The sequence below is a fragment of the Melanotaenia boesemani genome, chromosome 18, assembly GCF_017639745.1.
Source record: "Melanotaenia boesemani isolate fMelBoe1 chromosome 18, fMelBoe1.pri, whole genome shotgun sequence".
Taxonomy (NCBI): Eukaryota; Metazoa; Chordata; class Actinopteri; order Atheriniformes; family Melanotaeniidae; genus Melanotaenia; species Melanotaenia boesemani.
The window spans coordinates 17,162,122-17,176,930 of NC_055699.1; the positions used below are offsets into that span (position 1 = coordinate 17,162,122).

Genomic DNA, 14,809 nt, shown 5'->3' on the forward strand with positions numbered 1-14,809 from the left:
GGCAGTATACACTGTACAACATTAAAAGAGCCACATAAAGTAGAAGAAGAATGCCGTTGTTGCTATGCAACGGAAGAAACAAAGCACAACCGCTTGAAATAACAGCTCGGAACAGCCTCTATTTTGGTTAGTCTTTTCGCCATTTTTCACTAAAAGTCTTCACTCTTCAAGTCAGGTAACAGTCCTAAAAAATGTCTTTGATGCGAAAATAATGACATAAGACGTTGTATTCAACGTTAAATACAGTTAAATACTGTCCTTAGTGAGGTACATTACCAGTCAAACCTTTAGACACTTTATTATTAGATTTGGTGGAAAAGTGTGTCCAGACTTTGGACTAGTAAAAAGACAAGTGTTTCCACATATCTTCTCTTGGTTTATTAAACTTCTCAAAATGAACTTATTGAGATTTAAATAGTTTCTTTACCTTTATCTATAGAAGTTTTAGCTATTAAAATAGAACACCAGCATTTCAAGTAACTAACAGATTCAGAGGGAGAGTCTTTCTTTTGGTACTCAATAGATTGGTGATTTGTGTTAAACAGTGTTGCTTGCATATGTTGCTTAACCTCCTTATTTTTCTCAAACTTCCATGATGAGAGTCAAGTCAAGACTAGGAAACCAGAGAGACATTTTTAAATGATAGTTAACATGTCAGTGTGGGTAGCTTTTGCTCACAAGTGACCTGACATGATTTTATTTCCTCTCTGATTTTCCTTTTACTGCATGTCATCTACTAACTAGACTAAATTGCAATGCATATATTACAGTCATGCCTCCTCCAGACACATTCTACTGTGCCCAGCAAATTAATATCCCCCCTGAGCTGCCAGACATCCTCAAAAACTTCTCCAAGGCAGCCATCCGAACGCAGCCCAAGGATTTACTGGTGTGGTCTGCTGCGTAAGTTTTAATCTATGTCAATACTCATTCAGGTCAAGGGTAGGGAAACTTGAAGTTGTTGTGTTTTATTCCAATCATATTCCCTTATAAAAAAATGTGGCAACCTCACTGTATGAAGAGGCAAGCCCTGTTTACCTGTGCTTGTCTTATCTTTTTAAAAGACTGGCTGTAATTAGCTCCCATGGGCTCTGCAGTTAAAGTATCTGACTGTTGCAAAAGCAAAACATGTTGAAACTGCTAGATTAAGCTGGATCATTTAAGTTTTTTTTTTTTTTTTTTTTCCTTAGGATATTCACACATTCTGTGTGGTTGCACTGGCCAGTATAGCTTGGCAGGTTCTCAGCAAAATACCCCCCCCCAAAAAAGTGTATATGCTTCGTAAAACAACAGCAGACTCTGGTACCTTCTATAGAGGCTTAAACTTATTCTTCCAGTTAGATTTATAGTCAAATCTTGTAGAAGTAATATAAATATATGGACAGGAAACTTCTTAATAATCACAATGTTTAATTCAACTGGTAGTGTTCATTAGACGTTAATGAGTTGGTCAAAGGACAACTCGGGCCTCATTGAACGTGCTCTGCTTTTACCATCTAATTTTCTGGAAGCAGGTTAGATGAATGATAAGTAAAATAAATCTATGGCCAGTGTTCAATAATACATTTGTCTAAACAGTATGAATGTATCCTATTCCAGATACTTCAGTGCACTGGCTAAAGGAGAGTGCCTACCTGTTAAGGAGAGGCTAGAAATGAATGTTGCCACCCAGAAAACTGACACTGGGTTGACTCCTGGTCTACTGAAGACCCTCCACAAGCAGGTATTTTTCCCCACTTCCTGTTGTAATATGTAAAAGGAAACGATTCAAATGGGTTCCAGTTTAATTTACAGTTTTGAATAATTATTCTACAGGCAATGTTCTGTAAATGATTTGCTTACTCATATATTCTGTTTTGTGTGCGTTTCTGCATTTTACATTTAGATAATCAACAATGTATACTATTATAAACCTTTATTTCACATGTAGCATTTACTGGCATCTTGGTGCGGTAGATCCTTTTAAAGAACTGAATAACTGATGTTTCTTTACAGGAAAAATCTAGGCCTCCTTTAAGAGGGTTTTAAAATTTTGTTCACAATAAAAAAACATCAAAGAAAGATCTGGTGATTTTTATGACCATAGATCTCCACCAGTAGCAAACTGCATTGTTGTTCAGGATATAATCACTAAGGTAATTCTGTAATCATGAAGTCTCCTAACTCACTTCTTTCCCCGCCTGATCATAGCTGTCCTCCAGGCAAACATGCAGCAAGGAGGAACTGCAGATGAAATGGAAGGGCCTTTGTCTTCCCATGGATCAGCTGGAGACTCTTCTGTTGTTGGGCAGCTTTGAGTCAGAAATGAACTGGATGGAGTTTTTTGCCCTGGGCTGCAGTGCTTTGGGAAGGGTAGGTTGTTACATGAGAACCAGATATTACCACTTCATACCACTTCATCTGAACCTGAGACCAGTCACAGCTTGGGAACCTCACAATCTCATCTAGTGTGTAGACTCCATCCAGACTTCTCCCCAGGCTCCAGAAATAATTGCATAAATCTTTCTAACTGTGAATGTCTGCTCTGCACTTAAGCTGGTGATTTAGGTTCAATGAATTAGATGGAGCACTTGAGACTGATCAAACAGACTTTCTTCAAGCTCAAAGAACATGCCTTGGTGTTGGCAAATGTAAATGCAGCTAAGTATTTACACCTTAATGTGCTCATTGTAAGTAGTTTAGGTTTAGCTACAGCTGTGTTCAAGGGTGTTAAAGAGACATTAACCACATGGTGGCAATCTTGTTCTACATGCACTGGGTAAATTTATTTATTTATTTTTGCTCTAACCTGTGTGCATAAGTGTATTTTCTTCATGTGTTTGTAATATACACATCATATTTGATAGTTCTTGAAAGCCCAAGCATTTTTGTTTTGTATTCTTTTGCATAAAATCCTTTTGTCTGTGATTTTTACATTAATTTTCCCAGACCCTTATGAGTTCTCTGAGATGTGCCTGTGAGATCCTTACCAATGACGAGGAGGGGGGTCCTGCACGGATCCCATTTGATACTTTTGTCAAACTGTACACCTATTTAGCTCACCTAGATGGAGACTTGCAGGACCACATTGACAACTTTCTCAGCAGTCTGCAGCCACAAGTGTAAGCATTATTTTTATGTGTGAAGTGTGTATATGTGTGTGCATGTGTGCGTCTACAGAGCTTTCAGTCTTTTGATAAGAACAACGGAGGAATGGGTGGAAAATTAGGCACAAACCCACATGCTTCGCTGTCTTTCTTACAAAGAGCATAATATCATTTTCTTATTTTATTAATTTCCTTTTATTTTATTTTTTTTTTACTGATGGGTTAAATTATTGAATTAGAATAACTTTAATGTTGAATAACTTTCTATTACACATGTAGTTTTATTCCATCCTTTTGAATTTTTCTGCATTTAATTTCTCAGTTGGTTTGTTTTACTGGCAGCATTACATACACAACACAGCACAGCACAGCATCACTTCCTCTTTAGTAAGAGATTCAAAATATACAGTTCCAAAGTAAGAACTAATTTTAACCTTCTTCAAAATTTTATCAGGTGTTATACTAATTAAAATGAACATAGTTCTCCACAGTGAAAAACAAAAACCCAGTTTTGGGGTTTTTGTATTGTTTTTTTTTTTTTTAAAGAAATACTAATATTCTATATCAGGTTCAGACTTTTACCTAGAACTTGGTTAAATGAGGAACAGTGCAAGTCTCCTTGGAAATGATGCTACATACTTGGCACATTGTTCTAATGAAGATTTTGCCTGCTATTGTTGAATATGAGACAATGGTAAAAGCCATTTTTGTGTTTCTCAGAAGCTCTTCAACTAGATTGTAATTGTTCTGTGCCAGCACTTGTCTAGTTTTTTTTTTTATATCCTCTGCTGTATCAATCCTTTTTGGCTCGTATATAGACAGGCTTTTGCATTTCCTGATAACATTTAATAAACATAACATCACAAATATCACTAAGACAACTGATTGAAGAAGGGTGCTCTCAGCTGTGTCATAACAATGTCACTTATGTACAGGAGATATTTTATCTTTTTATTATTTATTTCCTGTTTTTTTTTAACAAATGAACCTCAATCTGCTTTACTATTTTAGAGAACTGTGTGTAGTTTAATAGTTTCAAAAGATTAATCTGAAACTAATCTGTAAGAAAAGGGTGGCATTTTACCAAAACAAAAAGTACAGGAATACTTTTAAATTACCAATAAACTGAATTAGTGTTACCACCATAGAGGTGGTTTATGATTACAGCCAGGTTCTTCTGACCTTACATGATATTGTGACATTATGATTGTGTAAAAGAAATCCTGCTGCTGTTTAGAGGTGTTGCCCTGATGCACTGGTGTCTCTCTACCTGACAGCAACAAGCAGAACGGCATGATTCAGGTTTCCAACTTCTACACAAGCAGGCAGTGTGGGAAGGAAAGACTAACACCAATAGAAGAAGAAATGGAGCAATAGAAGAAAGAAACAGACAGTGGTCAATTAATAAAATAACCCTCAAATGACCCTTCAGGCAGTGTTGTTTTATTATTAAGAAGTTTGTCCCATAAGTTGTTGGCACCAGGCATAATGTTTCATTATTGTCCAGCTCAATAGTTGCTAGTTTGAGCCAGGTTGAAGTCTTTGAATGAGCAGTAAAATCAGCACAAAGCTGCTTTACACAAACTGTCAACCTGTGTTTTATTTTTTCATTTCCCTATGTCTGGGTTAGCCCAAGTTCATTTATCATCCTCCCAACATCAGCTTGCAGCCTCACCACATTTGGCCCCTCTGCAGGTGTATTCACTCTTCCAGCAGATGAAAAAGGAGAGGTTAAGAGATCAGCACTGAGGGCATGAGAGCATGGTTTTCAGCTTGTGTCAGAGGCTTGTGTTCTGTTCACTCCTCCGTGCAATATCGTAAACTGGCAGGTTCAAGTACCCTGATGAGTTTATCACACAAGTCAGAAAATGCAAAAATATGTGGTGCTATGCACACACATGCATGCACATTTTTAAATCCTCCTCTGTTAAAAATCAACTTTTAATATTATGTCCTCAAGATGTTTTTTGAATGTTCTAAAATCAGTACTGTGGCTGAAGATTTCTGACTTGATTCTGTCTGCACACACCTACTGTCAAAGAGCTGAGGACAGATCACCGTATGTTCACCGTAGAGCATCAGAGGAACTAACCCTGACTTCTTTTGAATTGGGACAGTACAGCTTTGCATGTTTCATGAGGAAGAGATGTATTGAGAAGCTAGCAAGCTGTAGGCAAAACTAGCAAAAATTAGTAGCTACTATTTTGTTTAGTTTTATGTAAACAGGACATATTCTGTTTATCACTATGATAGCACAAAATCACATTCTTTAAATTTTCATGTTTTACCCAATAAGAAGAAGTGGATTCTGTTTTTGGAAACATTGTAAAGTATCAATACTATGAGTTACAGTATAGATCTGCAATTTTCAATTTATTCACAGCTATTTTGCAGATTTTGCCCATAAACAGATGCACCCCAAATTATTTGAATACTAAGACCACTGGGTGACACAGGCATGTCTTTTAGCCAGTTATTTTTATGTGTGTGTGTGTGTTTTAACAATTCTTTCACTTTAACTGGTGGGTCATTCAGTATACAGGGTTTAGGCCAGCCAAGGAAGCTGGTTGAGATGTGCAGTCATAACCCACTCCATGTTAAAGCCATGAGAGGGTTTTTGTGACCAAAACTTTGAAGTGTGAAATTTTTCTATTTATAGAACACTCTCATCTCAAATTTCCACCACTCATAACCTGCTCTTACTTGCACATCTGTACTTATTTATTGATTTAACTAAATGTCAGCACTGGTGGGTAGCACTGTTGCTTCACAGCAAAAAGGTTCTTAGTTGGAATCTTAGCTGGGGCCTTTCTGTGTGAAGTTTGTGTGTTCTCCATGAGCATGTGTGCGTTCTGTCTGGATACTTCAACTTCCTCAGATAGTTTTAAAAAAACAACGAAGTGTCAATTTTACACTGAGGACTGGAGTGAATATGCATAGCTGTCTCATTTGTCCTGTGATGGACTGATAACCTGTCCAGGGTTCACCACACCTCTTGGCTGATGGCAGCTGGGATAGGCTTCAGCCTCACTTGTATAAAGTCCAGAAAATAACTCAATCTAAATATAGAAACTAACATAGGTACTGTATGATCATAAGATCGTGGTGGCTTAAAACTACTGTCTCTGAAAACCTAATACTTAATCTTGGTCATGGTTTGCACAGAATACTTTACAAGTTTGAAGACACAGAAACAAGTTGTTCTATACAGGGAGGGTCTGGAATAGAAATATAACTTTGATTTAAAGAACAGCAACTTTTGATTCATGGTCAGAGATGAGGAGGACTGTCCCAAATACAGGATCACAGAGAAAGAGGCAGGTGGGCATAGGAATCAGAATTAAATTAAAGACAATGTTTTGGCAGGATAACAGAGAACTTGTAACAACACTAAGATAAACACACAACAGACTACAAAACAATTGCCAAAGAAAAGTTAAGGTGACTCAATAACAAACTGGGACAGGACTGAAGAGAAGATGACAATTAACAAAGAAAACCAAAAAGTACTTATGCTGAGGGAGCTAATGTCCAAATGCAGAGCAAGTGTGACAGCAAGTGTCCAAGAGTCTCATCATTCAGATCTCACGATGGAGAATTTGGAAAACTCAACATTAATCTCTAGATAAAATATTAATAATAATGAATTACTTTTGGAGCAGCAGTCATTGCAGAAACAAATTAACATTTCAAGTAAGTGTTTGGATTGAGGTCCATACCTACCTACTTCTCCACGAAAAGTCCCTGATTCATGATTTTATCCTCTGTGCAAACACGATTTGTTTGCAGAGCTTAATATTGCTGCATTGCAGATTGAAATTGAAACTTTGCACTGCCAGTTGCTATTGCAAACATGAGGAACTTCTTGTGGGAGTTGGTTTTATTGAGCTGAACTTTAAATTGTTCAGGAAGTAGTGGATTTTTTCTGTTTTTTTTTTTCTTTTTTCTTTTTTTCCCCTTTTTTATTGTTACTACAGGGTATGTTAAAACAAAAAGAATGCAAATAAAACAAGAACAAAACTTTTTTTATTCTCTATTTTCATCCATGCATACCTTCCCCCTCGCATAAATTTAAAATCCCAGTCTCACAGTGGCAAACTTCAGGGTTAGTGTGTTGGCTCAAAAACAAACGTCAGGTTTCTATTTGTATAAACGAAAACCATTAAAACTGGCAAGTGTACGTGTTTGGAAACAATGAAGGTGGAGCGCATTTCTATGGTGTCTTGATTAATAGCTCCAGTAAAATAGATTATACTCTGTCTTCATGAATAATTTACCCAAACAATCCAGTATGGACTGGTGGTCAAAACTTAGAAAAACAATCCTGTATGTGCTCCTTTAATTCTTGACCAGATCTTCACAGAACATTTATAACCACATCTTAAACATTTCGAAGCAATAAAACTTCTTTTGAGATACACCACGTACAATGATCATATTTACAGCTCCAGTTGTGAAAGGCCTGTTGTTTCAGGGTGCTGGAACTTGGAGAGAACATGATGTCATTGCAAAGATGTCAGTGGTTTAGGAATCTTAGCTGCAGGGTGGACCTTGTTGCAAGCTTTTCAGGGTTTTTCCAAGCTTTGCTCATAACATCGCATCTACAGAGACTCGGGGAAAGTTGCAGAGCCGTGTGAAAGAGGCAGGAGAAGAGAAAGTGGACACAAAGGCTCTCTTTTAACGTGCCTCTATGTAGCTGTTGTGTAACAGATTTCAGGGTAAGAAGGTGGAAAAACATGATTCATGTTGCATTCCAAAGCTGCTGAAAATGGATATTTTATCATTCTGTTCGATATGGTGCTGTGCTGTGCCAGCTATAAAAAAATGATTTGGTAATAAAAATCATAGGTTTGTTAGTTATTTTGTAATAACTTGAACATTTGCATCAGTTATTGAGGTTTTACTGAAAGCATGTGACTGAAATGTATAAATGTCTAACATAATTAACTTGCACCGTATTTTTCAGGGAGCTCCAACATGGGATGATAAAACCACTGGACTTTATCCGTAGGGATGATATGGACTCAGCTCCTTCTGGTTCTTCCGATTTTGCCAGAATAATCTCAAAATCTGAGAACTGAAGCGTTCTCTGTATCCTAAGCCGAATCCAGAAGACTCTGTCCATCCAGTATGTCTCTGGGTGTTACTGAAGAGAATTGTCTTGTCTACACAAAAAAGCAACATAATATGAAAAAACATGGTTAATTAGGATATAACTTTCTAAGGCTTAGTTACGTTTCTTGACAACATGGTTGAATTATGTACGTATTGGTTGCTAGAAGATCGTAGATGACACAGCCCCAGATTGGAGTTGCATGAGTGGTGCAACAAGCAAAATATGTTAGCCACTTAGAAAAAAGAAATCACTATTTGTGACAATATACTTTATATCTTAAATATTTCTACTTTACACTCCTTTTAAACAGCCTTTATATGAACCCGATGCTATCTTCAAAAACAATCATTGACTGAATGATTTTTGTTATTAGTTGTTTGAATATGTTAGTTCAGATTCGAACACTGAAGAACATGAAAGTTATTACTGCATATTCTGATAAGTATAAGTATTATTTCTGTCAGTGGAGTTTTAAGAGAGAGATTTATATTACGGTCTCAGGACTCTATTAGAATTGGCTGTCTTACAGCAAGATATAGCGACAATATTCTAAATACAGCCCTGGGGGTAAGGTTCCTTCATTATCTCAAAATTATGCCAGACAGGTTTTCAAACATGTCTTTCTAGAGTTCATTAGCACAACCTGAGAGTAGAACACGGGAAGTACTCAAAAACAGTCCTGTCAACCTACCATTCTTTTAACTGCACACTAATTAAACTGGTTGACTTTTTTTCCAGGTTTGCCTCCATTTTCATTGTTGAAATAAAATTAATTGCTCGCCCCATTCACACCATTATATAATTTAGGTTCTGTGCTGGTACTCTTTACAGCTTCTCCAAACTGGGGGTCTGCTGTAGATGACCATGGCAAGTATCACATTCAAACCCACTTTAAAAAATGGAACTTTGCCTTTAAGGCTTCATTATTATGTCCAAGAGTATTTTGAGGCCAATGAAGTTGATGGCTGCATTTTTGAGGTGAAAGTTGTTTATGCACACATGAACACTTATCTACTAAAAGATCTTAATTTGAGGTGATTGGCTGCTGATTAAAATGAATTAATTACTACTTGTGGACTACTGAATTTCAACAATAAAAGTTTTTTCCAGCCTTGAATTTAAGTATTGTCCCTAGCTTCTGAATTGCCAGTCCTCATCTCATTAAGCAATAATGATAGCGTCTCTAGTCAGGCTGTTAATAATCAGAACATTCTGCCTTTGCTATGATGGAGAAAAACAAGATTACCAGAAACACCTCTGTTTTTGGTCACATTTTCTCTTCATCACACACACTTGCACAAACCTAACAGATGAGCACTTGTTGAAGTGCTTATAGAAGACCTTTGTACTAAAGGCCTGCTCCGTGCCGTGGAAGAGACTGTGGTGTGTGGGTGTTTTGGTTGTTTGTGGTTTAAGGGGGAATACATTAATAAATAAAAGAGAGAAGGCATACAGGAGCTTGTCTTAACCCAGTGGCAAGGTTATGTTATGCTCATGAGGTGCATGCAGGCCATCTACTAAGAAGGGGCGAAGTAGGAAAAAAAAGATAATCTGGAGTAGGAGTAAAAGAACATTGTGTTCGTTAATGTGGAAATGATTCAGTGATTTAATGAACATTGTTTGAACTACAGGGTATAAAGTGGAGCATAAAGCAATTTTGATTACAGAGTAAATCAGTTATTGATCAGGTAAAGTTGCATATTGAGAAAGATGTCGTAGATTATGCGGGATGTAATAGGATGATTTTGGTATTGGAGTTATTTCACATGAAACAGATAGTGGGAATACCATCTATTTTTCCCCCTATACACTACCAGTCAAAGGTTTGGACACCCTTTCCCCTTAGATATACTGGGAAAGTGCTTGCTTAACAGTAAGTAGTTGATTTCAATATGAACATCTTTACACACTGAAGTCTACACATAGTAGTATACAGACATTTCAGCTGGCTGAGTTCTTTTCAGCTTTGGCAGGTAGTTTGTGATTCACTTGCACCTTTTGCATGGCATGGTTTTATGTCACTTAATTATTTTCAAAGGGTTCAACCAAACTACAAATCAAAGCAGAAAAAAACTCCAGAAATAGTTTTGTAACCAAACTGTTTCTGTATCTGGTTTCCCTGCAGATTAATCTAGTCTAAATAAAACTCACTCCACCTCAAGCAGCAATAACTCGCCCCTTCACATGTTGATTTAATATCACAGTATCATAAAAATGTGTCAGTCAGCCTACATTCTGCTACAGTGTTTATGCAATTAAGGATTTTCAAGCTGAACTTTTACTTGTAATGGAGAGACTTTTACTTAAGTAAGGATCCACTGAGACTGGTGGGAATTAAAACATATCTCTGAAAGAGTTGACGTGACTGTCACCATTGCAGCGGGAGACTGAAACCATAGAAATGGAAGAGCCACAGGAGAGCAAAGCATCCAGCTGCAGGGTGTAGATGAAGCATTTTAATCATGTGTACACACTGGGACTGTTATCCACTTATTTTTTTCCATGGCAGGTGATGTCAGCAAATTGATATTATTAAGAGAGATCTCCATTGTGAATTGTGTGGAAGATCTGATTGCCCATATTAAGCTGTCAGGCTCTCCCCATGATGTTGTCCCCCCTGGTTTCCTGAAAAAGAATTTTTCCTAGTATAGGACAGGCGGTTCTGGCCATTATCAACAATAGTTTGTCATCTGGAGTTCTGTTGAGTTTTAAACACGCTGTTGTCCAGCCCCTACTTAAAAAACATGGCCTTCATGGCAGCATGCTGGCCAACTTCAGACCCATCTCGAGGCTGCCTTTTATTTCTAAAATCTTAGAAAAAGTTGTCCACACTCAACTCAAGCTGTTGATGAACATGATGTCCTGGAGGTGTTCCAGTCTGGTTTTAAAACTCCGCACAGCACCGAGTAAGCTTTGATAAGAGTATTTAACGACATCCTCTTAGCAAATGATAGTGGTGGACATATTATTCTTATTTTATTAGACTTAACAGCAGCTTCTGACACCGTGGACCACAATACTTTAGTGGCTCGGTTACGCCTAGTGGGCATGGGTGGTACTGCATAGGAGTGCTTCAAGTCCTATCTCTCCAACAGAAGCATGGGCATGAGCTTTGGAAATTTTGAATCCAGCTCTGCTCCACTTTCCTATGGGATTCCCCAGGGTTCGATTTTAGGGCCCCTGCTTTTCTCTATATTTACTGACCCTGGGATCAATCCTGAGAATGCATGGCATCTCTTATCACTTACGCTGACGATAGTCAGATATATGTGCCACTCAAAAAGAAAAATGCTTTCCCTGAACCCTGCTCTGTTGATTTGGGCCCTTTGGCAGATTTATTTTAAAGCCAACAGTCTCAAATTTGGGTTTTAAGATGGACAGTGATTTTAAATTGGATCGTCAAATCCGCTCTGTAGTGAAGTCCAGCTTTTTCCACGTTAGACAGCTAGCTAAGGTCAAACCTTTTCTTGAACAGCACTCTAAAACAGCAATCCATGCCTTCATTACACGCCTCCTAGCTGGAGTACATACGAGCACATAATCCCCATCCTGGCCTCCCTCCACTGGCTGCCAGTGCACTACAGAGTTTATTTTAATATTCTTTTATTTGTTTTTTAATCTTTAAATGATCTGGCACCTCCTTACCTCTCTGAGCTACTCCACCGTTACGCTCCTTCTCGGTGCCTCAGGTCAGCTGACCTGCTGCTCCTGGATGTACTGAGGTCCAAACAGAAGCTCAGAGGGAACCGAGCTTTTCCAGTTGCCAGTCCAAAACTGTGGAATTAAACAAGCTTCCTCATTATCCATGTTTAAGCTTTCAGCACATTATGAGACTCTGTTCCTGTTTTAGTGTGCTATGGTTTTATTTATTTGTATTTGTTTGTCTATTCTTTTAAAATTGTTTGTTGTTTCTAAACAAAAAAAAACAATGAACCATTATTTTATAATATTTTATTATATTATTTATTTCCCTGTTGATTCTTGTATTTTCTGTGTTGTTTTGTCCATTTATGTACAGCACCTTTTTTAATGGCAGTTGTTTTAAATAAAGTTGAGTTGAATTGAATCCGGTCATATCCTATAAGTTACTAAATATTTTAGTTAATGAGCACCACAAACTGTAGACAAAATCAGAAAAACTTTGCATTTAACTCATATAACTTGCAGTATATGACATGCATATATATATATATATATATATATGAATAAACATTTTCTATAAACATATATTGTTTACATAAATCAGCCAGATTTGCACAACACATGTATATGACAAATACCAGGGTTTTACTTTCAGGTGAACAGAACTGGACCAGCATATAATCATAATATTAAAGAGTTAAATACAACACCACATCTATTAGTTCCCTACTTTAATATTTATACTAGAATCAAGTTTATATTTTTTGTTTGGCTTCATCATTTGTCTCTGTGAATTAGCTCAAATACATGAAACAACATTAATTTTCCTACAGATTAGAATTAATTTGCTATTAAATTAAGCTGTTGCACAATCGAACACAAACATCTATCTGCATGAGTCAAGTAAAGAAGACAATTTAAGCCTTTCTTATCTGGAATGGCTGGTGGCTTGACAGAATGTGTCAAGTTTGTTTTTAAAGTAGCTTATCTCACAATTATTCTAAATATGACCATGGAAAATGTAAGCCATGTGCCCCAGCCCCTTTATCATCTCATCTAAACCCAGTCTGCATCACTGACTTGAGTGTTGCATGTCCCTGTTGGTTTTACAGTTGAGTGATGCTTCAAATAGCAATACGTGCTGACACCTATAAACTGGTATTCCCCATGTCTGTCGTTAATCAGATCTTGAATTGCATAGGGGGATTTTTCGTTTCTTTGCTTGTTTCACTTCCATTTGTTTCACATCTATTCATGATTTAGTTAAACAGAAAGAGGGGACACGAGAGAGAAAACATTACCAATCACTTTAAATATATATATATATTTTCCTAAGTTAATAAATTAGTTGGGATAACAAGGAAGGTCAGCCACCTGATCACCACAAATTGTCTGCTCACCCTTTATTATAGTTTGATTCATCCCTATCTTTCTTATTTTAGTATATTTTGGGCAAATACTCTTCCAACCACCTTTAAAAAAATCATGATCCTACAGAAAAGTTTTGTTAGAGTCACAAGCCAGTCCAGCTTGTCTGCTCCATCCATTCCTTTATTTTAGAACCAAAAAATTCTACTAATTGTCTACTGTATATTTTAAAGGGGCAAAATAAAAGGAACAAATGGACAACTTGACCAAGAAAGTCAGAATTTAATTCAAAATAGCCATTTTCCTGTTTGATTTAGCCTATAGGTCCTAGAGACTTTTTTCTAGGCGCTGACATGTTCTTATAGTGTATTGACTTTGATTTAAATTTTTTATGGGGGCTATTGAGCTGTATTGTAACCCAGATAGAATATTTGCATGCAGCAAGGTCTGTGTTTTATTCTTACCACACTAGTTTGTTGAAGATCAAGGGTTCTGTGTGTATTTGCCACATTTGGTGGATAAACTTGGGTCTTTTATTGTGATCTCATGAAAGGGTTTGACAGGTTGTTCAGGTGTATGGGGTTGATCATTGAAAAGCAGGACCCCACAGTGTGCAAAAAAAAAAAAAAAAAAAAAAATCATCTTCTGTTCTAAGTGAAAGGGGCTAAGAACTATGAGGAAATAGCTATATGGATCTTTTTTGGGTGGGGCATGGATTACTGTAAGTTTGATGGTGATCAGATTAAATTTGAGTGATTTATTAAAATTTGTGATGTCATGATTTCCTATTCAAAATGTGCCATTCTGCGACGGCCACAACCTTTAACTTTGGAAAAAACTTTTGATAACTTTTAACCACAAGGGTCTTAAACTCATCCCAGCCTTTAGGCCAGTAGGACAAAGTCCCCAGGAGGAAAATGTCCGGCCTTAAAAGGCCAAAATTACAGAGATAAATCACTGATTGATTTTAGTGTACTAAGAGTGTACCGAGTTTCATTGATGTTGGCCCATGTAGTGGGTGGGGCTAATGGACGGAATTCTTCAAGAGGGCGCTATAGAGTCATTGTAAAACTAAGGCAGAACATTTGAACGCTCATCTGATCAGGGTATTCTTGTTAGCATGTTGGAAACTTTATGTCAGGTATAAGGGCTTCCTGTTTTGTGCTGTCGCATTGACGTTTTGCCATTTTGCTGAAAGAGCATAAATTGTGCATCATAATGAGACTTAAGGCATACATGTTCTAACAAATATTTAAGTTTGTGGGGTTAATATTTGAGAAGCAAGACATAACAGTGTTGAAAGTGGGTGGGACTCACTTTGACAATATTTTGGCTTTGGCAAAATATTGACCCGGGGTTGTGTTCAGGATGAGACTGGTATCAAATAACTGGAATTCGGTGTAGATTGGGGGAGTCCACAAACTTTCCAGAGCTCTGACATATTGCCCCCAAAACAACAAAAAAACAAACAAATAAATCAAAAAAATAGGACGACAAAATAAACTCATAAACTCATGCCTCATAAAAGGCATTCGCAATGCCTTCGGTGCTCGGGAATAGTTATAAATCTTAAGACATAAACACTCACTAGCGGTGT

General features: G+C 37.2%; 1 protein-coding gene across 1 annotated transcript; it reads left to right on the forward strand.

Moving 5' to 3' along the window:
- The first annotated feature begins 73 nt into the window (after window positions 1-73).
- Window positions 74-4,511, forward strand: ropn1l (rhophilin associated tail protein 1-like). The gene is made up of 6 exons (XM_041967498.1): window positions 74-175; window positions 771-903; window positions 1,600-1,723; window positions 2,191-2,352; window positions 2,929-3,101; window positions 4,364-4,511. Exons 2-6 carry the CDS (start codon window positions 773-775, stop codon window positions 4,461-4,463), a joined length of 690 nt encoding a protein of 229 aa, XP_041823432.1. The 5' UTR covers window positions 74-175; window positions 771-772; the 3' UTR covers window positions 4,464-4,511.
- The last annotated feature ends 10,298 nt before the right edge of the window (window positions 4,512-14,809 follow it).